This window comes from Hippopotamus amphibius, chromosome 3 (assembly GCF_030028045.1).
Source record: "Hippopotamus amphibius kiboko isolate mHipAmp2 chromosome 3, mHipAmp2.hap2, whole genome shotgun sequence".
NCBI classification, from domain to species: Eukaryota; Metazoa; Chordata; class Mammalia; order Artiodactyla; family Hippopotamidae; genus Hippopotamus; species Hippopotamus amphibius.
The window spans coordinates 78,298,344-78,320,330 of NC_080188.1; the positions used below are offsets into that span (position 1 = coordinate 78,298,344).

A 21,987-nucleotide genomic window follows, 5' to 3' on the forward strand; every position below is an offset into this window, starting at 1 on the left:
TGCAAACTGTCATCCCCCCCCCTTAAAAAAAAATTCCAATACCTACCCTGGAAATATTCCATACTAAGGAAGGCAGCATGATTGCTATACATGGTCATCCTCTTAGGTTTTAAAATACAGTCCCCACCAGGGACTGTATCGATTATATTCTTTTCCATTAAAATCTTAAATAAGGAAAACTAAAAAAAAAAAAAGGAATATAATTAGATAAGCATCTAACTAATCTAGAAAATAGAGAAAATGGATACATTCTAGCCCCTGGAGTAATGTGTAATGGACTCAGCTGGCCATGTCTGGAAAGGACTCACAGGTGAGGTGAGTCAGAAGGTGTGATGGAAGAATGAGTGTGTTTCTGAAACAGACCTGGGAGGGCACTCTGGTCAGAGTGGGCAGTAAGTGCCAAGGTTAGACAGCAGAAGAGGGCGGAAATGGAGAGCCTTGCTTGAGAGCTGTCAAATATATTTGTCTGACTAAACTCAGAGAACACATAGGCTCAAAAGTAGGGCCCAGGTGTTACCACATTAAGTGAAGTAAGTCAGACAAAGACAAATATCATATGATATCACTTACACGTGGAATCTTAAAAAATGAACTTATTTACAAAACAGACTCACAGACATAGAAAACAAACTTATGGTTACCAAAGGGAAAAGAGGGGGTTAGAAAGGGAAGAGATACCTTAGGAAGCTGGGATTAATACACAGTACTATATATAAAATAGATAACCAACAGGGACCTAGTGTGTAGCACAGGGAACTATACTCAATATTTTGTAACAACCTATAAGGGAAAAAAATAGATATAAATATATGTATAACTGAATCACTTTGCTGGACACCTGAAACTAACACAACATTGTAAATCAACTATACTTCAATTTTTAAGAAATGGTTTAAAATAAATAAATGAAGGTAAAAAAGAAAAGAAAAAAAAGGTAGGGTCTGACCTGTAACAAATGATAAATGCGAACTAGCAGGATTTCAATTTGCAATGCTGTGGAGAGATATGACAAGAGATAAGGTATTTTAGTTTCACACAGTTCAAGGTAGAAGCAGTGAAAATCCTCATAGGGTCCTGGAATGGGAGTGTAAATTGACGCTAACTATATATGGGTCTGAGGATGCAGAGCCGGCTCAGAATAAAGACAGGAAGAGGGGATGGGGTGGAGTTGTTCATATGACTTTTAAGTTAGTTCCTACCAGCTATCAAAAAAAGTCTTGTAATGTTCTGGGGAAATATTACCACAGCCCAGAAATAAAGAGAAAAAAAAAAAAAAAAAAAAAGAGCATCTCCAAGGAATAAAGTAGGCACAACATAAAAGATCTTAAAATGCTGTTTTAAAAAAAGCAATGTCTAAAATGTAACTGTACAGCACAGGGAACTCAATGATCTGTGGTGACCTAAGTGGGAGGAAAATCTGAAAAAGAGTGGATATATATATGTATAACTGATTCACTTTGTTGCACAGCAGAAACACAACATTGTAAAGAAAATATACTCCAATAAAAATTAATTTAAAAAAAGAATCCCGTGTTATAAGTGCTCAAAAAAATAAAATAAAATGTAATATTGAGGCATGATTTTTTTTAAAAATCTCACAGGGACAGAAATCACAAAACTATAGAATGAATAAACTCCCTGTAGTGACTAACAGCAACACAGTATGACTAAAATGGTGACTGACATCACCACATCCTTGAGAGTCACCTAACACCAGCATTTCCAAATGCTGCTTAACCACAGAACGCTTGACCAATGATAAAATGTTGATGAAACAGCAACCTAGAAGATATTCTGCACACTTGACTAAAAGGGGACAGCAAAATATAAGTGCATCAGGAAAATATCAAAATCGAATTCATATGTTTGACAAGAAATAAACATTTAATAAAATCACAAGTAAATTCAATAGGAAAAGGTTCTTATAGTTGAAAGATAATCAAATATTTAGAAGTGAAGGTTATGATGTCTATAATTTACTTTAAAATACTTCCACAGAAATATATACATTTGTGAAGCACACAAAGCAAACTGAACATTTTTTTTTTTTAAATCAAACCCAAAGGACAGTACATGAAGCAGCAAGTGGAAGAAGGCCTGGAATGTAGGGGTTCCATGGCTGCAAAATCATGCTGCCATTTCAAGACACGGAGTGCAAGTGTTAGATGTATTTATAGGCTCAACTGTGGCCCCTCTAAAATTCATATGTTGAACTCCTAACCCCCAATAATCTTATTTGGAGATAGGACCTCTAAAGAGGTAATTAAGGCAAAATGAGATCATATGATGGGACCTAATCCAATAGGACCAGCGTCCTTATAGGAAGATAAGGCTAAGACATACACATACTCACACAAGGAAAGACCATGTGAAGATGCAATAAGAAGGCTGCCATCTGCAAGGCAGAGAGAGAGGCCTCAGAGGAAACCAAACCTACCCACACCTTGATTTCAGACGTGCAGCTTCCAGAATTGTGAGAAACAGATTTGTTGTTGAAGCCACCCAGTATACGGTATTTTTTATGGCAGCTCTAACAAATGAAAACAGATGTTCGCCCAAAAATATTCAAATCAGAAAGCTGTCAACAAATGTCCTTGAGATGCTGTCTAACCCATCCATCCTCCTTGAGGCAAAGCCACCTCTAAGTCTTCCAGTTGAAGGATAAAAAGAGTGTGTGGAAACGAGGCCCCCATCCATGAGAGATGACTGAGCTGTTGGTAATGGCATATTGCGAGAATTCTGAAATCTAAATTCAAAAATTCTTTACAGCACAAAACCCATCACCCAGTTTGGGACATCGATTTCTAAGTAGTAGTCCTAAAGCCTTGGTTGACAAATTAAGATGAAATAAATTGGAAAGCTCTGTGACAGAAGACACTCTGCCTTAAAGATTAAATGTCATTACTATACATGAAAAGCCAGATGTCTCAATTATTTTTTTCTTGTAGTATTTTTATGATTTCATTCTTTACATTTAAATTCTTGATTCATCTGGTATTTATTTCACAAAAAAAATAGATGTAAAGCCTGTCCACCAATGTTTAGTCACTCCCCAGATAATCTTTTTCCCACTGACCAATGATTTGTAACAGTTTACTGATACCACTGAGACTTCTGGAGTCTGACTCCCTGGCTTCAACACTTACCAGTAATGGCTCTGGATGACATTGTAAAATCAAGACAGTAAGTGTGCCTATCTTACAGAGAGTTAAATAAGAGAAGCTGAGACAGGGCTCCAGTAGTTGACACATAAGCGCTCAGCAGATGTGAGTTACTATGATTATATTAAACACTCACACGTACATAGAAGTTTATTTCTGGATTCTATACTCTTTTGACTGGTAAATATCCCACATCTATGTGATCCAGCCATCAACACACCACTACCCAACTCACTGTCCCATCTAATGGCTCCTCCTTTTCAAATGAAGCAGGACCCTATGGGGTTCCTGGGCACAAAAGTCTTTCTGTGTCCCCCTCCCCCTTTTTCTTCTGGCCACACTGCGCAGCTTGAGATATCTTAGTTCCCCAACCAGGGATTGAATTGGGGCCCCTGCAGTGAATGCAACGAGCCCTAACCACTGGACCTCCGGGGAATTCCGCCCCCCTCCCCATCTCCTGATTACAGGAAATAAGTTTCATTCAGCCTCCAAGACAGTCCGTGCGTTCCAATGGGCAAGTTCAAACCTTTGCTAATTAGCAAAGGGAGGGGAGGTGGAGACAAGGGAGGAGCAGCCAAGAAACAACAGTGCAGCCTTGAGACAGGGTCCTGGTTCCCCCTCAAGAGACACAAATAATATCTCTGATCGGTTTTACAGATATTGAAACCCCCACCAGGTGGGAGACGTTAACTACACAGGCACAAAACCCCAGATCAGGTGGAACCAGAAGGCTGAGGATGCTGACACCCACGTACCTCACCCCCAACCAATCAGAAGAAGGTCCATGAGCTGATCACGCCATCCTTTTTGAACCATTTACTATAAAACTTCTCACTACTCCCCTCCAGATAGGGACACACAGTTTTGAGGGCATTAGCCTGCTGTGTACCCCTTTGTCTGGCAAAGCAATAAAGGTATTCTTTTCTCCTTCACTCAGAACTCTGTCTCCGAGATTTAATTTGGTATCAGGGTATAGAGGCTGGATTCGGCATCAATTTCAACAAAAAAGGTCCTATCTCAGTTGCCTTTCTAATCATAACTAGAGCCCAAAACTGTGATCCTTGGTGGGGGTTGGGAGGGCTGGGTGGGAAAAAGCCCCTGCTGCACAAGACCCTGAGAATCAAAACCCAACCAAGGCACCGAACACAGGGCGGAAACGCAGGGCACCCAGTTCTCCTACCTCCTTTTCTCGAAGGCTGAACCCTTCTTTCAGCCCTTGGCGTATAAGTGAGGTTCTCAAAGGCTAAGACCGTTCTTCCAACTCTCGTTCACAACCTACAGACAGATCATTCACCCCATTACCCACCTGAGGTCACACTTGGAACTTTGGAGCCGGCGGCGCGGGTAAGGATTCGCGCCTGGGCCCCGGTCCTGACCTGGCCAGTTCCTCTGGGCTGACGGTGGGCGACAGACTTGGGAACCCCTGAAATCTGCGCGGTCTGGCGCCAGGGCAGGCGGGGGTGGCGGCAGGACTACCATCCGGGCCCTTACAGAAGAAGGCGGAAAGAGCCGGCAGTGGGAAGGAGAAACTGGGTTGGAAGCCCGTGGAGACGGTGCGTGGGGAGGAAGCAAGGGAGAGCGGCTTCCGGCTCAATTGCGCAGGCGCGCCCCTCTGACTCCCTGAGGCCGGGGCAGGTCACGGCTATGCTCTGCTCTTCTGCTCAGGGCATCCCTGCAGCCCCTTCCAGGGCTCTCTGATGGCTGCTGGGGCCCGGCCTTCCTGCCTTCGTTGGCCGCTTCTCCTGCCTCTGCCCGATCGCCTTCTCCTCCTCTCAATTATTGTTTCTTTCTCTTTTTTAATGTTTTACTTTTTAATGGAGTAGTGTAATTGATTTACCATGTTGTGTTAGTTTCAAGTGTATAGCAAAGTGATTCAGTTGTACATATACATATATTTCTTCTTTTTCAAATTCTTTTCCCATTTAGCTTATCACAGAATATTGAGTAGTGCTATATAGGAGGTCCCTGTGCTATACAGGAGGCCCTTGTTGATTATTTCATATATAGTTGTGTATACATGTTCATCCCAAACTTCTAATTTATCCCTCCTGCCCCCACCTTTCCCCTTTGGTAACCATAAATTTTTCATAGTCTGTTTCTGTTTAGCAAATAGGTTCATTTGTATCCTTTTTTTAGAGTCCACATGCAGGTGATATCATACCATACTTGTCTCTATTTGGCTTCCTTCACTTAGAATGATAATCTCTAGACCCATCCATGTTGCTGCAAATGGCATTCTTTTTTTTTATGGCCGAGTAATATTCCATTGTATATATGTACTACATCGTCTTTATCCATTCATCTGTTGATGGACATTTAGGTTGCTGTAGCTCAGCATTCAGATAAAGCCATAGGAAAACATCTTCACCTCTTAAAAATGTAAATTAGAAATTAGTAACAGGCTTTGCTTCAGGTTTTACCTTACATGCAAGCTTCCTTGTTATCTGTTCAGCTCCATATAAAAATAGAAATAGAATTATTTCCCAAGGAAATTCCTTTTCCAAAAGTTACCAAGAAGTCTTGAAAAAAAGCCGAATGTAGCACATGCTAATTGTAGATGGTACTGATTTTTCTTCCACCTATTATGAAAATAAACTTAGCAAAAAATATTTACACTTGCTACTTAGCAATGTTTCTGCATGTCTTTTTGCACTGTTTCTAATGACTAAGCTATTTTGAATGTGTGTAAAGCAGAAAAGTTTGCCTAAAGGCTCAGCTTGACAGCCTCAGAACAATATCCCCCTTATTGCCCATCTCCGTGACCCATTCCCACTCTTCATTCCCTTTGACCTCTCTTGACCACTCATTCATTCTTGAAACTGTCTTCTTTCTTCATGTCACAGACACTGCCCTTCTTCTCTGGTTCTTTCTCAGATGCATCTCTCTGTTTGACAAGCTTCTAACTGAATGCTTTGTACAAAGCTCATCCTCGTTTCTTTGCCCTTTTCTTTTTCACATTCTGTCCCCAAATGAACTGCATCCAACTCTTGGCTTCAGTTACTGATTACTACATGCTTTTATTTCAAGCCCAAAGCCCTCATATGCCCTTAGATTCAAGCTATTTGAAAACTGAATTCCTCTTCCCACATAAACTCCTCTTGCCCCCCAAACCTGGCTTCCCTTTCCAGCCACCCTAATAGGTTCACTGTCCATCTTTCTCACCTGGTTACTTTGCTTACATATTGTCTAGGGCTCCTTTTGGGTGATCACAGCAGAGTTCGGTGGTTGTGATAGAGGCTGTAGGGTCCACAGAGCCAAAAATACTTGCTAGATACCCATTTACAGAAAATGTTCCCCAGCCCCTTATCTAGCAGATAGGTCTATCCTAACACTTACTGGGTTGTTTTAAGCTGTTGATTATCTTTTCCCCATTAGACTTGAGACTTCTTTATGATAGGGTCATGTCTTATTTGTTGTTGCTTTTTCAAATCTCTATTCCTAGCACAGAACCTGATACACTGTTTTTGGGGGGTTTGTTTTTTGGTTTTATAAGAACCTTTTTTGAGATACAGTTAACATACAATAAACTGCATATATTTAGAGTGTACAATTTGCTGATACACTGTTTTTACTCAATAAATATTGATGAACAGATCTGAACTCACTCTAGGAAATTTTAGAGTCATTTTTTAAACTCTTCTCACTTCATCCCATAGATCCAATCTGCTCCTCCCCCCAGGCCCGCAAAAAAAAATTCTGGGTTGCGTTAGATTGTTTGCACAAATGATTGCAATAATTCTCTCTCTCTCTCTTTCCATGCCCTTGGTTAGTCTCCACTAATACTGACTCTGGGCTTGACTATGTTACTTGTTTTGGCCAATAGGATAATAGCAAATATGATGTCAGTACTTGAAAAATACATGATCATTGGGCTTGCCCTTTCTTACTGCACTTGAAACACTGATACCACAAGATGAATGAGCCAGGATAACCTGCTGGATGATGAAAGACACATGACACTGATAACTAACCCCTTACTCCAGCCAAGAGCCAAATATGTGAGCAAGGCCATAGAATGCTAGCTGACTACAGATACATGAGGACACTCTACTGTGTGAATGAACCTGGCCAAGATCAGAAAAAACCCACCCAAATGAGGCTAGCCCAAACTGCTGACCCACAAAATCATGAACTAGTAGAAAAAATTGTTGTTTGAAGCCAATATGTTGCTTGGGGTTGATTTGTTATACAGCATAAGCTAGCTGCTACATCAGTCTTCTTCATTTTAAATGTCTCTAGCAATTGTGCCTTAAACATTACCCCCAAAACCACCAAAGCAGTGTTCACCACCACTTTATTTTCTACCACGTGCTTCATACTAAAATAATACACCAACCTAACCTGTCTTCTTGCCCCTAGTTACTATTCAGATATGTGAAACACTTTTGCCAAATAAATCTTCCAAAAACTTTTCTTTCACGTATCCTGTTCAATGATAGACATCTTATTTCCTAAATACAAAGTCCATTTTATATCCTTAATATCCATTTTGATCCTAAAATCATTATAAAATAATCATAGAATCATAAAGCATAAAAAAGCCTATAGTTAATGTGACCTTACAACTTTCCCTTACATATGAGTAAACTGTCTATCCTATGCCTGTCCCCTCATTGTATTTTGGAAATATGTAACTTGCCTGGTTTCACTTGTTCACAGCAGGGGAGGAATTTTGTCTCAGGGTGAATCACACCTTTAGGCTCACCCATATCTGACTTAGACAATGTGTATGTGAAACTTTGGACCTTAGATTTTAGAATTGATGCTGGAACGTGTTAAGACTTTGGGGGCTGTTGGAATGGAATGAATGTATTTTGGATGTGAGAAGGACATGAATTTGGGGGTGGAATGATATGGGCTGAATGTCTGTGTCCCCCCCACCCCAAATTCATATGTTAAAGCCTTAACCTCCAATGTGATTGTATTTGGAGATGGGGCTTTGGGAGGTAATTCATATTAGATTAGGTCATGAGTATGGGGCCCTGAGGATGGAATTAGTGCCCCCATAAGAAGAGATACCAGAGTACCCTATCTATCTATCTATCTATCTATCTATCTATCTATCTATCTATCTATCATCTATCTATCTATCTACCTACCTATCTATCTGTCTCACTTTCCCTCTACCATGTGAGGGCACAGCAAGAAGGCAGCAATCTATAAGTCAGGAAGAGGGCTCTCACCACCCCCTGGGCATAATGGTCCCCTGATTTCAGACTTTCAGGCCTCCAAAACTGTGACAAAATAAATTTATGTTGTTTTAGCCACCCATTTTGTGGGTATTTTATTGTGACAGCCCCAGCTGACAACATCAACATCCACAAGGCAAGAATCACTTACATCTCTACCTGTCAAAATTAACTTTCATTTCTATGGACAAGAATCACTTTCATTTCTATCAGTTTTCTACAATTAACAGAGTCTATAATTAGCTCAAAGATGATGAAAGGCACAGCTAACACAGAAGAGTGCACTAGACAGGACACCTACCAATCTTTTCTGCCAGCGTCTAAGTCTATCACACTTCCCTGACATATCTAAACAACAATTATAAGCTAATTGCCTTTCCCTCTCCTAATCTGAAGTTACTGAACATGAGACCTGCTATCACCTTGTATGGCCAGGCCACTCAAGATGGCTGTTCTCTTGCTCTCTGTACATTCCCTGCTCAATCAGTCTCTGTTTCATTTATACTCTACTCACATAACTGAACTTCCTTCTTAATTATAGAGCCTAATCAGTAAATATCTACATACTTGCCCCCAGCCTGAGCTAGCGGCTGTTCTAGTCTTTAAATCAGAATGGCATCCCTATGAGTTTATCAAAGGAAAGACCTCTGCCCATGAAGGTAGTTAGCCCTAGGGGCTAAGAGGGCCATGCCCATCTGCTGATTTACCTGGTCACCTATGAGTCAATTCCCCCTATAACTGGTAGTCTCCCTAATCCCCGTAGGAGTGATGACTGCTGCCATGTCCTGCCTGCTGTCTGCTGTCTGTGGTGGGGTATCGCTCCAGGACCCTTTTGCTTCAGACGTGTAAGATCTCCCATCTATTAAACTATTGATGTCTCTGTTGCTGACTCCAGGCTCTTTCTTTGGTCTCAAGGCTGGGCAAGTACAGGGCTTGCAGGCATGCAGGGTACAGCCTAATACACCTCTTTTTACTAAGTCTTCTTCATTCAAGATCAGGCTTTTTGTTTGTTCGTCTTCTTTGATTACAAGTGCAACCCACAGTTCCCAAGGCCATATCAGCCTAAGGAACATTCAAGAGTCAGGGTCACAGTGATGTTGCTATAGCACCCATTTTGGCCTGTGTTCACTAACAAACTCTGTAACCCTCAGGCGCCTTCCTTCCCCACCCCCACCCCACCCCACCCCCGCACCACACAGTGTGCAGAATCTCAGTTCGCTGACCAGGATCCAACCTACACCCCGTGCCACGGGGTCTTAACCACTGGACTGCCAGGGAAGTCCCAGGCCCCAAATAATGATGTTTAATAAAATTAATAATTGCTTGATAATATCTAATACCTAGTCTGAATCTAAAATTTCCCAGTCCTCAAAAAAAGGTTCTTTACAATTGGTTTATCCAAACCAGGATCCAATCCAGGACAGTGCAAATGGTTGTCATGCTCCTTTAAGTCTCTTATAATCTAGAAAAAGTCCCTTTTTTTATTGATTAATTCATTGAAGAGACAGGGCTAGTTGTCCTGTAAAATGTCATACTTTCTGGATTTATCTATTTCCTTCTCCATGGTATTTGTTTAACTTGTGTGTTTATCTCCTATCTTTCCTGGAAACAAGGATAGCTAAAGTCTTGATTTAAGTTAAACATTTTGGTCCAGATGGAATATGTCATCAGAGGACACATAATATCTGCTCGTCCAATCATTAGTGATGCTAAGAGTGACTGATTTTTCAGCCCTCCAATGAGACCACCAGCACTTTACAAAACACTGAGCAACATTATGCCTTCAGTATATTTTAATGAGATATCCTGCAGTCTTGACCACCCGGTGCAGCATTGTTGCAGTGAGAAAACACTTTAGAATCGTCACCAACCCCTTACAAACTAACATTTTGGAATGCTCTCTTTCCGAAACTGCCTATAGCGAATTTTAATTAAAAATAGACCTTCAACTCACAAGGCTTGCTTTTTCTCCTCCAAGTCAGTGGTGTTTGCTGCCAACAGTGAGTCTCAACCAAAATACTGCCCAGTGTTGCAGTGACAGGTTCAGGATCTGATGTACATTTCCGCAATCTCTCCATCTTTCTTCTCACAACCAGCTGTCCAGCCTTTCTTTATCTCTGTGGTTCTTCCCTGAACCCTTCATGTTTTATTGCCCCCAGGGAGCCCTAAAGTGAATACAGCATTCCTAGCAAATACTGTGAGATTCAGATCCTTTACTGCAGTTCAAATTTAAGGAGCTAAGGAATTAGCAGTTATGAAATGGATCTGCACATTTAAATCAAGAAACTTAAATTCGTAAGAACATTTACCCCCAAGGATCCATGAAAAGTTGGTTTTTAAGTGCTACCTTGAGTACTTCTTAATCTTCTGCAATTATGTTCAGAAAATCAATAATGATAATATGACGCTGAGAAAGATCATTGTAACTACCATTAGAGTACTGCTCCACTTAATGAGCTGCTTGAACTAGGAGTCAAGTGTGATTGAGAAAGTCTCCCTGAAACCCAGAAGACCTGCAGATTGCATCCAACCCAGCTTCCAGGGAAAAGAAATAACCTTTGGAAATTGAGAAACTTAGTCAAATATGTGAATTATATGTTTGTTAAAAGTACAAAGCAGGGAATACAGGAGTGGAGCAAGTATTTAAAGTCTTGGTTACAGGAAGAGGGGTTACTGGAGGTAGTTAATCTGAATGACGACTGGTTTAAATCCACTGAAGTCATTTTCCCCAAAGAAAAGTGGAGAAGATGAGAAAATAAATCTCCAACAAATAAAGAAAGTTCATGTTGTTCTCACCTAAAATGAAGCCACCCCAACGTCTTGCAAAGGCAGATCTATTCTGGTGACCCAAATAACATATTTGCTTATATCTGAAGATCTTCTCAGAAGAGACAGAAAACTCTTTTTATAAACTTATAGGGCAGATCAACAGGTAATATTACAGGGAGGCAGATATCATCTTAATGTCAGGAAGAATATTTTTATTGTGGTAAAATATACTTAAAATAAATGTATCATTTTAACCATTTTTCATTTTTAAGTGTATGGTTGTGACATTAAGTATATTCACATGGCTGTGCAACCATCACCACCCTCCACCTCCAGAACTTTTTCATCACCCCCAATTGAAATTCTTTTTTTTTTTTTAAGATTTATTTTATTATTTATTTATTTACTTATTTTACTTTTGGCTGCATTGGGTCTTCACCGCTGCACACAGGCCTTCTCTAGTTGTGGTGAGCAGGGGCCACTCCTCGATGCAGTGCACGGGCCTCTCATTGCAGTGGCCTCTCCTGTTGTGAGGCACGGGCTCAAGGTGCACAGGCTTCAGTAGTTGCGGTGTGTGGGCTCAGTAGTTGTAGCTTGCGGGCTCTAGAGCGCAGGCTCAGCAGTTGTGGCTCACAGGCCTGGTTGCTCCACAGCACGTGGGATCCTCCCAGCCCAGGGATCAAACCCGTGTCCTCTGCATTAGCAGGTAGACTCCCAACCACTGTGCCACCAGGGAAGCCCCCAACTGAAATTCCGAAACTCATTAAACAATAAATCCTCATTCCTTCTTCTTTCGAGTCCCTGGTAACCACCATTCTACTTTCTGTCTCTATGATATTGACTACTATTCTAACTACCTCATATAAGTGGACTCATACAATCTCTCTCCTTTTGCATCTGGCTTACTTCACTTAGCATAACGTCTTCAAGTTTCATCTATGTTGTAGCATGTACCAGAATTCTATTCCCTTATAAGGCTGAATAATATTTCATTTTACATATATATACCACATTTTATTTATCCATTCATCCGCAGATGGACATTTGGGTAGTTTCCATTTTTTGGCTATTGTAAATAACACTGCTATGAATATGAGTGCATGAATATCTGTTCAAGTCCGTGCTTTCAATTATTTGGGGTAAATACCCAGAAATGGAATTACAGTAATTTTATGTTTAATTTTTTGAGGAACTGCTAAACTGTTTTCCAGAGCTGCTGCACTATTTACATTCCCACCGGCAATGCACATGCGTTCCAATTTCTCCACATCCTTACCAACACTTGTTATTTCCTGCTTTTTGTTAATAGCCATCCTAATGAGTATGAAGAAAAAACTATGAAAAATTAGACCTGAACCACAGTGAGATGAGCTGTCTGTCCCAGGAGGTAGGGGCTGATGGTTGTGCTCTACCAAAGTCTGAATAGATTGACATGTTCAGTTATGCAGGCTGTGCACTGTCCAAGTGGGTTTAGTCACAGGGTGAATAGGGGCTAAAAACCAGCACGTTTCACATGCCAAGGTTTGAACCCTGGTATAGGACTTTTTCTTCGCTCAAAATTGTCAGCTTGCCAAGCCATGTGCCTGAAAGAGCACCTTTTTTAATGCAAACAAAGGCACTTATAAAAGCTATTAATTATTCTGGCTGACTGACTCTTCATCATGAGGAAGCTGTAGATAGAACAGATTAACGCACAGGGTAATACCTAGTCCATTGGACTAGATGACTAGTAAGGTCCCTTTCAGTGGTGGTATCCTGTGGATCTCTTTGATGGTATTACAAAATGCCCCTCGAATCCTTGACACGCCTTACACTGACAAGTGAAGTCTACATCTCCTCACCTTGAATCTGGGATCTGTGACTGCTTCACTAATAGAATTCCATAGAAGTGACACTGTGTCAGTTTCTAGGCCCAGACTTTAAGACACTGGCAGCTACCACTTCCTGTCTCTTGGGACACTCCTTCTTGGAACCCAGCCACCATGCTGTGAGGAAACATAAACCACTTTGCAGGGAAACACACATGGAGAAAACCCAACACTCATTACCAAGAAAACAGACTATCTTGGAAGTGGAGCCTCCAGCCCCAGCAAAGAGGATGAGCTGTCCCAGGCGAGCCCCGCCCAAATTGCAGATTGATGAGTAAGGTATGTTGTTTTAAACCACTACCATTTTAGGGTGATTTTCTTTAGCTGCAGCTGATAATCAGAACAGTCTGTAATATAACATGACCAGTGCTCCGAACTCACATTTCCACAACAGGCCTCACACCAACAGTGCGTTGAAGCACTCCTGGGCAGGGCCTTCTCTAAGGAGACTTTGATAATTTTTTTTTCCATAGACTGTTTTAGTTTGACTTTTGTTGATATTGAACATTGACTGAGATTATTAAATATTCTCTCATACTGTGATTTTTATCAAGGTATAGTTAATTAGTTAATTTATAATATTATATAAGTTAGAGGTATACAGCATAGTGATTCACAGTTTTTCAAGATTATGCTCCATTTATTGTTATTGTGAAATATTTGCTATAGTCCCTGTGCTGTACAATATGTCCTTGTAGCCTATTTATTTTATACATAGTAATTGATACCCCACCCCCATCTTGTCCCTCCCCTCTTCCCTCTCCCCACTGGTAACCACTAGTTTGTTCTCTATTTCCGTGCATTTCCTTTTTGTTATATTCATTAATTTTTTTTTTATTTTCTAGATTCCACACATAAGTGATTATCTACAGTATTTGTCATTCTCTGTCTGACTTATTTCACTAAACATAATACCCTCCAAGTCCATCCATGTTGCAAATGGCAAAATTTTGTTCTTTTTTATGACTGAGTAGTATTCCATTATATATACATATATAGTATATGTATAGTATTCCGTTGTGTGTGTGTGTGTGTGTGTCTGTGTGTGTGTGTCACATCTTCTTTATCCATTCATCTATTGATGGACACTTGGGTTGCTTCCATATCTTGGCTATTGTAAATAATGCTGCTATGAACACTGGAGGGCATGTATCTTTTCGAATTAGTGTTTTCCATTTTCTTCAGATATATACCCAGGGGTGGGATTGCTGGATCATACGGTAGTTCTATTTTCAGTTTTTTGAGGAACCGCCATACTGTTTTCCTCAGTGGCTGCACCAATTTACATTCCCACCAACCGTGTGCAAGGGTTTCCTTTTCAAGGAGACTTGATTTTTTTCTCACCTGTCACAGGCAATGGCCTTTGTCCCCTGTCTCCTTTCCCACCCTCCACCCCCATTTAGGATAAAATCTCTACCATATAGGCATGTTGAAGCCCACCTTCTGCAGCATCTGCACCCTCCCTGTTTGGATTTCTTGACGAACTGTAGGTTTCTTGGAACCACACACTGGACCCTTTTTACAGTCTCTCCAGGGTCTCCTGCTTTGCCCTGGGCCAGTAGTAGGTAGCCCTGGGGTGCTGGCTTCCAGGGACAAGATAGAAGCAAAGCTTCCTTGATCCAGTAAACTGCTGTCCAATTTGGCTCTTTAACTTGCCATAAGCTTAAGAGGGAGCTTACAAGTCAAGCAAAGGGCAGGGAACGCAGAGCAGAAATCACGCTCGGACCCTGATTGTCTGCAGTCACTCCATCCAGATCGAATCTGCCTGCACTTACTAGGAAGGGCAAATTTTCTGCAACGCCCTTCTCAGTTCTGAGTCTTGTATGTTAAACTACCCTCCTCCTTGATTACCAACCCCCACAACACCACTTTCATTTCAGGAAGGAAATAGTTAAAAAGACTCCAGCCCTTTAGGGCCTGGGAGGGGACGGCAGCCTAGTGCTTTGTAGTGGCTGCATCCCTGGAGGGCTGGAAGGTTGGGACATTCTTGCCGCCCTAGAGTGGAGTAGAAGATCTGGGAGCTCTGGGAGGAGAAGAGGAGGACAGACGGGAGGCGTGTTCCTGCGGAGTTTTCTTTCTCTTGAGAGCCCTCGTGCGCGCGCATAGTCATCCCTTTGGTCTGGCGATTGCGGACGGGAGGTGGAGAGGCTCCATCCTACCCTGTGGCGGGAGGCCGGCGGCTCGGGGAGGACCTCCCCAGAGAAGCCGTGCCCAGGAAGTTTTGCGAAGCGGAGGCAGCGGTGCAGCCGGGGCCGCCGCCGCGCCGGAGCCCGGGACACTCGCCACCCACCCTCGCCGGCTCGGCTTCCTCTCGCCCGGGCGCCGCGCGCGGACCGGGCAGCCGTCTGCGCCCGCCGAGCTCCACGGTCGGTGCAATTCTTTCCTCTCCGGGTCCCGAGCGGGGTTGGGGAGACGCCGGCGGGCCCCCCGGTGGGGAGGAGAGGCGAGCCCGGAGCGTGGTCGCCTGGCGCCTGCACCTCCTGCACCGAGGCTGGCATCACCTGCCCGAGGGCGCGAGGCGGCACGGGCGCCTTCCTGGGCGGGGTGCGCTCCGGGAACGTTTGGGGTTTGGGAAACTCATCCAGAGCGCCTCAGCCTCCGCAGGCAGGCGTCGGATTTTTAGTTAGAAGAAAACCAGCGGTTCTCCCTGGGTCTCCCTTTCCCCCAGGCTTGTGAGAACTTTGCGGAACATCACGCCCGTGGGGTTGGCTCCAGAGCCTTGCTTGTGAAGTTTGCCCCGCAGCCTGCTTGTCCTCCCGCTCCCCCGGGGCATGTCCAAGGGTAGCCAAGGGCACTGGTTGTGAGGGGCTGGCGTGTTTGGAAAACCCCCAGTGCGGCTAGCCTGGAAACCTACCCCTGGAGGCCTGGGCGTTTGGTTCTGTGCCCTCCTTTAAAGGACACTTGTTGCCCTTCACGTGCTGAAAACAAGGGCTGTTTCCAGATCATCAGCCTCTGTTTACACCATCCTAATGGCGTTCCCGGATAGACTTGGCGGCGGAGTGGGTGAGCTGGGAGGCATGTTAAAGTCAGGCGTTGTCAGTGAGGAAAGTAACTAATTTCTTACTCAGGGCACAAAACCCATTAAAAAAAATGCATTTAGAAGTTCCCAGTTTATTTGTTGTTGATGTTGTTTTCTCCTCGTGTAGCTATTTATGACCCCTCCCACTCCCTCTGTTTTGTGTTAACTAACTGAGAAACACCTTGGCAATCATTTCATGTAAATTACCTGCTCCATACTCAGGCCAGGTGCATAAGGTTGGAATTTCCAAATTACTAAGCGAGTGAACTTTGAACCTGAGAGTCTGAGATGTTAAACTGTTAATGCCAAGGAGTCAGTCCTTTTGCTTAATAATAGCATTTGAACTCCAGCAAATCCTTAGACCCCACATATGAAGCATGCTGAATCTATAAACCACGTCCTTCAGGTCTGAACCTGAGGTGCTTCGCTAGAGCTGTGACTGATTATGACTGATGATCTGAAGCGCAGCGTGAGTTAGGTTCAAGGAAATAAACTACAGGCTCATCCTTGGAGGAACATGCATTTAAGAGGGGTTTTCGCTTTGGTTTTGTATTTTTCACCCAACGGTGATATGGCAGCCACGTGCCTTTGCCAAGTATCCCTTAGTTCCGCAGCGTCATATGTGTAGAGCTGAGAGAGGTGTCTTCAGAAATGATTTCAGTGGTGGTGTCATAGTTGGAGGAGGAAAGAGAGTGGTTTTAACGGTGGCTAAATCACATTTTGATAAGAACCCGCAGCCTTGATAAGACTCTTCAGCTACTGTGGTTATCAGCTCACCAAGCAAACCAATGTGCTGATGTTCAGACACTAGTGATACTTTCGTGAGTGGTGTCAGCCCACCATAGAGAGCAGGTCAGTTCACGAAGTATCCTCCTAGCACACTATGACGGGCAAAGAGCCATTCCGTTTCTGGAAAAGGCCTTCTCTCTCTTACTTTTAAGATCACTCTTTCTGAAAGCTCATTCCCATTGGGCAACTGGGAGGCTTTAGTCATTAAACAGTACAAGATACTGAAGGATTTCCTTTTTCCCATCTCTGATCTGAAGGGGAGGATGACAATATGCTTTGTTCTTAGAGTTCTAGTCTTCACTGCAGAATGGAAATAGCGGCATTTCGTAAGTCTAGCAATATTTGGTCAGATACTCCAAACTGTAAGAAGCAGGAAGAACAAAACAAAACAAAACAAAAAACTGCAGACTACTTATAATTAAGTCTAGGCAGAACTGTATGCCCAGTGTGCCCCTAGCTTAGAAAAATTGATATTTTAATCATTTAATCAGACTGAGTCAAGTCTTATGAGCAAAGTAGAGTGAGGTGTTACACCTGTCCTTCTTAGCCACAAAAACGTGACAACTTCTTCAAGGCTCAGTTTCCTCATGATCTTGTCCCTGCCTACCTAGAGTTGTAAAGCTCAAGTCAGATAACAAATATGTATATAATAAGTTACTGCTATACCCAAAATGTTATCAACTCAGTTTCCTGGGGGGGAAATCTCTGAAGAAGGCAAAAGTATGCAATATTTGCACCTTATATTTATTTTAGACCTTCTACACAACGTGAATAAATCGTATTTCATCCATATATTGACCGAGCGCTAAGCTTTGTTGATAACCAGGATTACTGTCAACATTCCTAAAAGTGGTTAATATCAACCATGAACAGACTCAAAAAGACACAATTCTTAAAACTCAAATTGTGACCTGAGTATATTCATCATACACACACACTACATCATAAATGAGCTTATGACCATCATTTAGAGTCACAAAAATTCACAGAAAATATACAAAATATTAAAATGGGAAGAGCCATTTTTATTTACCTTTGATTGTTGTGTAAGCACCAACCTCCCTCATTTTCCCAGATCTTTTCTTTAAGTAGAAACCTAGACTTCCTAGACAAGAAGGACCACTTGCTCTCTGCCAGTGACCAAAACAAAACAAAGCAACGAAACAGTCTTTTGAAAATATCTAACCAACCTCCAAAGTCTATTGCTTCTTCAAAACACTGGAAACATCGTGAAAACATTTTCGATGCTTAGAAGTCACAAGAATGAGAAACAGTATGGTCTAGTGGTTAAGAGCTCGGGCTCAAAGTCAGACTAACCTGCCTTCTAACCTGGCTTCGCATCACAGCATTGCCACACCAGCTATGGCCTTGCCAAGCTAGTTGACCTTGTTTTCCCTGTGTTTATAATGGAACCATGTATCCGCCCCAGGGGGTCACTGTATGGATTACATAGCATCACGCGTGTGAAGTGCTCAGCACAGTGGCTGGTCATAATCAACGTAGCTCTAGAGGATGTTTAAAGGATGTATAGAGGATGTTTGGAAAACCAAATAGTACACTTGGCCTGAGAAAGTCCATTTCTCCTAGTTTCACTCATTGGCAAATATCCTGATAATAATTTCTGACAAATGGAAAAGCAAAAAAATTCCTGTCCAAAGTTGTAGATGGTACACATTAATCATCCAGGTTTTCGATAAAATAAATATTTTGTCTTTAACAACAATCTCATTTTTAATTAAGATTGTTGAATGCATTGATGGTGTTAATCAGAGTTTAAATGAACATTTCATAACATTTCAAATAGCTCCCTGAGCTGCATGTTATTCTCATGTTCATTTTTTACCATGTGCGAAACAGCACACGTGTTGCAATACTGAATTGTTAATTACAGAATTTGGTGAGTTTATGCCTTAGTATACAACTTTCACTCAGCATGTAATATGTGTTATCTTCCATTAATAAATAAAATATTGTTATCTCAACTCGAAGATTTTTTTGTAATTCAGGCTATCAGCCTAGGTGTAATGGAGAGAAAAAAATAACTTCTTCTGTACCACTTGAAGGAAAAACTGACATGTCCTCATCCATATTATCATCTAGACATAAGTGTAGCTATGGAAAAAGGTGAGAGAGACAGAGGCAGAGATTCAGAGATATAACTTGCCCTAATAGAGCTTTGATCTTTTCTGCCTTTGTTTTGCCCTGGGGTAACCTGACACAGATGTATCTTATCTAAGTACCACATACATCCTGCTTTCTAATTGAAGCAGTAATTATCATTGACTACAATCTTATTGGCAGCTGGATTTTTGTAACCAAAATTATTTTTTCTCCTTTCTTTTTCCAGGTGGAGAAAGAAAAAAAAAGGAGGGTGTCAAAGCAACAGAATAAGTGATATTTCCTCAAATTTGCATCAATATGGAAACCTTTTGCCTCAGGGTGTCCTTTTGGGTGGCGCTGGTTGGATGTGTCATCAGTGATAATCCTGAGAGCTACAGCACAAATCTAAGCACCCATGTGGACGATTTCACCACTTTTCGTGGGACAGAGCTCAGTTTCGTGGTTACCACGCATCGACCCACAAATTTGGCCCTCCCCAGCAATGGCTCAATACACAACTATTGCCCACAGCAGACTAAGATTGCTTCAGCTTTCAAATACATTAACACTGTGATATCGTGTACTATTTTCATCGTGGGAATGGTGGGGAATGCAACCCTGCTCAGGATCATTTACCAGAACAAGTGCATGAGGAATGGCCCCAACGCACTGATAGCCAGCCTTGCCCTTGGAGACCTTATCTATGTGGTCATTGATCTCCCTATCAATGTATTTAAGGTAGGAAGTAACCACATGTGCATTTGCAGGTTGGAATATATGCTCTGATTCCACAGTTAAGAGAGATGCTGCAGACTTTTCTGTCCTTTGGAATTTCAGTCTGTGTTTTTACTGAGAACCATTTCTGCTATCTTAAAACTGGATGACATTTTAAATTTTTATTGTTTGTTAAATGTGACACTGATTTTCTAACTTAATTGTTAACAAAATAGTATTTCAGGGATGACTCTTCAAAGTCATGGTCTTTCATGAATGGGATTCTCATGCCAGCCACGAGCTTGCTGAGTAGATGGGCAGTCTGGGGAAGATCACTGAATTTTTCTGAGATTCCATTTTCAGGATAAGACCTACTGAGCCCCCAAAATTACTTAAAATAAATTTTATCTTCAGTTTCGATTACCTTTTCTATGTGATACTGTTGGGAGCCAGACATCCACCGTATGGCTTAAAATAAGAAGGGCTTATTTTATTTTGACTGTCTGGATGATTGAAGTCAACGGTCGTGCTGGCTTCCACAGTTATCTGGGCGACTTAGAGATAACGGGTGCACGTGATGGCAGGCCAGTGGTGACCTCGCTGAGCAGTATTACTAAAACCGCTGAAAACAGGCATCAGTTTACTACTGCCTCCTTCATTGCTTCAGCTTACATTTAAGGAGCACCCACACTGTGCCTGCCGCAGAGCTAGGCAACAAGGACAATCCCAGTTAGTAACTGAGTGGGAGAGGACGATAACTGATCAGTTGTTGGTGTGATCACCTTGCTCTAGGGACTAGTTAGTACCAAAACAACTAAAGCCAAAAGGAATTAGTTGTTCCATATTTGGTCTAGTGGCTGTGAGGGGGAAATTGCTGCAAGAATTCAAATGAGCTAAAATTCAAATGAAATTTCATAATCTGCGCCAGATGTTTTGGAATGTCTTTATTCCTAGCCCAGGGAAAGCACTTTCCTCAGCTTTTAGTTGTTGTTTTTTTTTTTCCTTCTATGTACTATCCATAGAAACAAAACTATTCTGAGCAAGAACATTCTGAAATATGACTTGAAAGGGAAAGTTTTGTCAGTTGAAGACATCATTAGTTTTAAGTGAAATAATAGCCTCTCAGTTTCAAGTAGATACACTCCAACTGTGGTGAAATGAAAGTAGCCTACCAGAAAAAGCAGTGGTCTAACAATAAAGACGAAAACAACGATGAAAATTCTGAACATTACAAGGAAAAATCATCTCAAAATTACTCCAATACACTGTTTGCAATATTGGAGAAATTAGACAACAAATAAAAATTTAAGGGACTTCCCTGGCAGTCCAGTGGTTAACACTCTGCCTTCCAATGCAAGGGGCATGGGCTTCATCCCTGGTCATGGAACTAAGATCCCACATGCCACGTGGTACAGCCAAAAATTAAAAATTAAAAAAAAAATCAATAATAATAATAAAATAAAAAAGACTTCCAGGATGCTTAACAAAAAAAGTTTAAAATCACATACCATGTCTTTCCACAGAAGAGAATGAATACATGTGTTTTATATTTGAACTTAAAGCAGGATTTCAGAACCAAATTGGGAGGCAAAATTGAAAAAGTGTAAATAATTTAAAATATTTAGCATATGCTACAGAACTTTTTTTCTTTTCGAAAGTTTTTGATTTTCTCTTCGTGAAATATTACATGTACTCAACACAACTTCCTTGGGACATCTCTGTTTAATAAGAGATTTGAAAATGTTAACATGACTCATTCACAAGCACAGTGTGGAGTATTAAACATTGATTGTTCATACCTATACAAGTAGTTAACCAACCCATTATGGCTCAGGAAAATAACTGCCTTGAATTAATAAGTCCCATTTGACCATGTGCAAAAACAGCTTCTTGCTACTGAAAAAGAGATTTGCTTATCTCTTTGAGTTGCTACCTGCCATTCACTAAACTAAACTTTATTTTATTCTGTAGCAACATTTTAAGTCCGATCATCTGGAATATCTCCAAATTTGGTGAAAATTCAAATAAATTTTTTATTACATTCATACAGTAATAGGCAAAACCTAACACTTCCTTATTTGACTTTATGATTCTTCCGTCTTGGGAATCCCATACTTTATATACTTTATTGTAGTTCTCGACAATGTGGATAGTTTGACGTGTTTTTTTTCATTGCGGGAGTACGTTTGGGTAATTCCTACTTTTCTAAGATTCATGTAATGAGTCATTTAACCAACATTAATTTTAGAAAGTAAACCTTTGGGGTTAAAAACAAGTATTATTCAGTCATTTCAGTCTTCTTCCAGAGGAAAAGAAAAAAGCATTGGAGAGGGCAGAAAAACCTCACAATATTGGGGGTTATTTCTACTTCCTCCTGG

The 21,987-nt window shown here is 41.5% G+C and overlaps 1 protein-coding gene across 1 annotated transcript in view; it reads left to right on the forward strand.

Moving 5' to 3' along the window:
* The first annotated feature begins 14,629 nt into the window (after positions 1-14,629).
* Positions 14,630-21,987, forward strand: part of EDNRA (endothelin receptor type A) — a 76,524-nt gene continuing 69,166 nt past the window's right edge. Inside the window, exons 1-2 of the mRNA XM_057728019.1 lie at positions 14,630-15,353; positions 19,143-19,633. Of these exons, the coding sequence (XP_057584002.1) occupies positions 19,214-19,633 (420 nt within the window). The 5' untranslated portion in view covers positions 14,630-15,353; positions 19,143-19,213. The remainder of the gene's footprint in view (positions 15,354-19,142; positions 19,634-21,987) is intronic.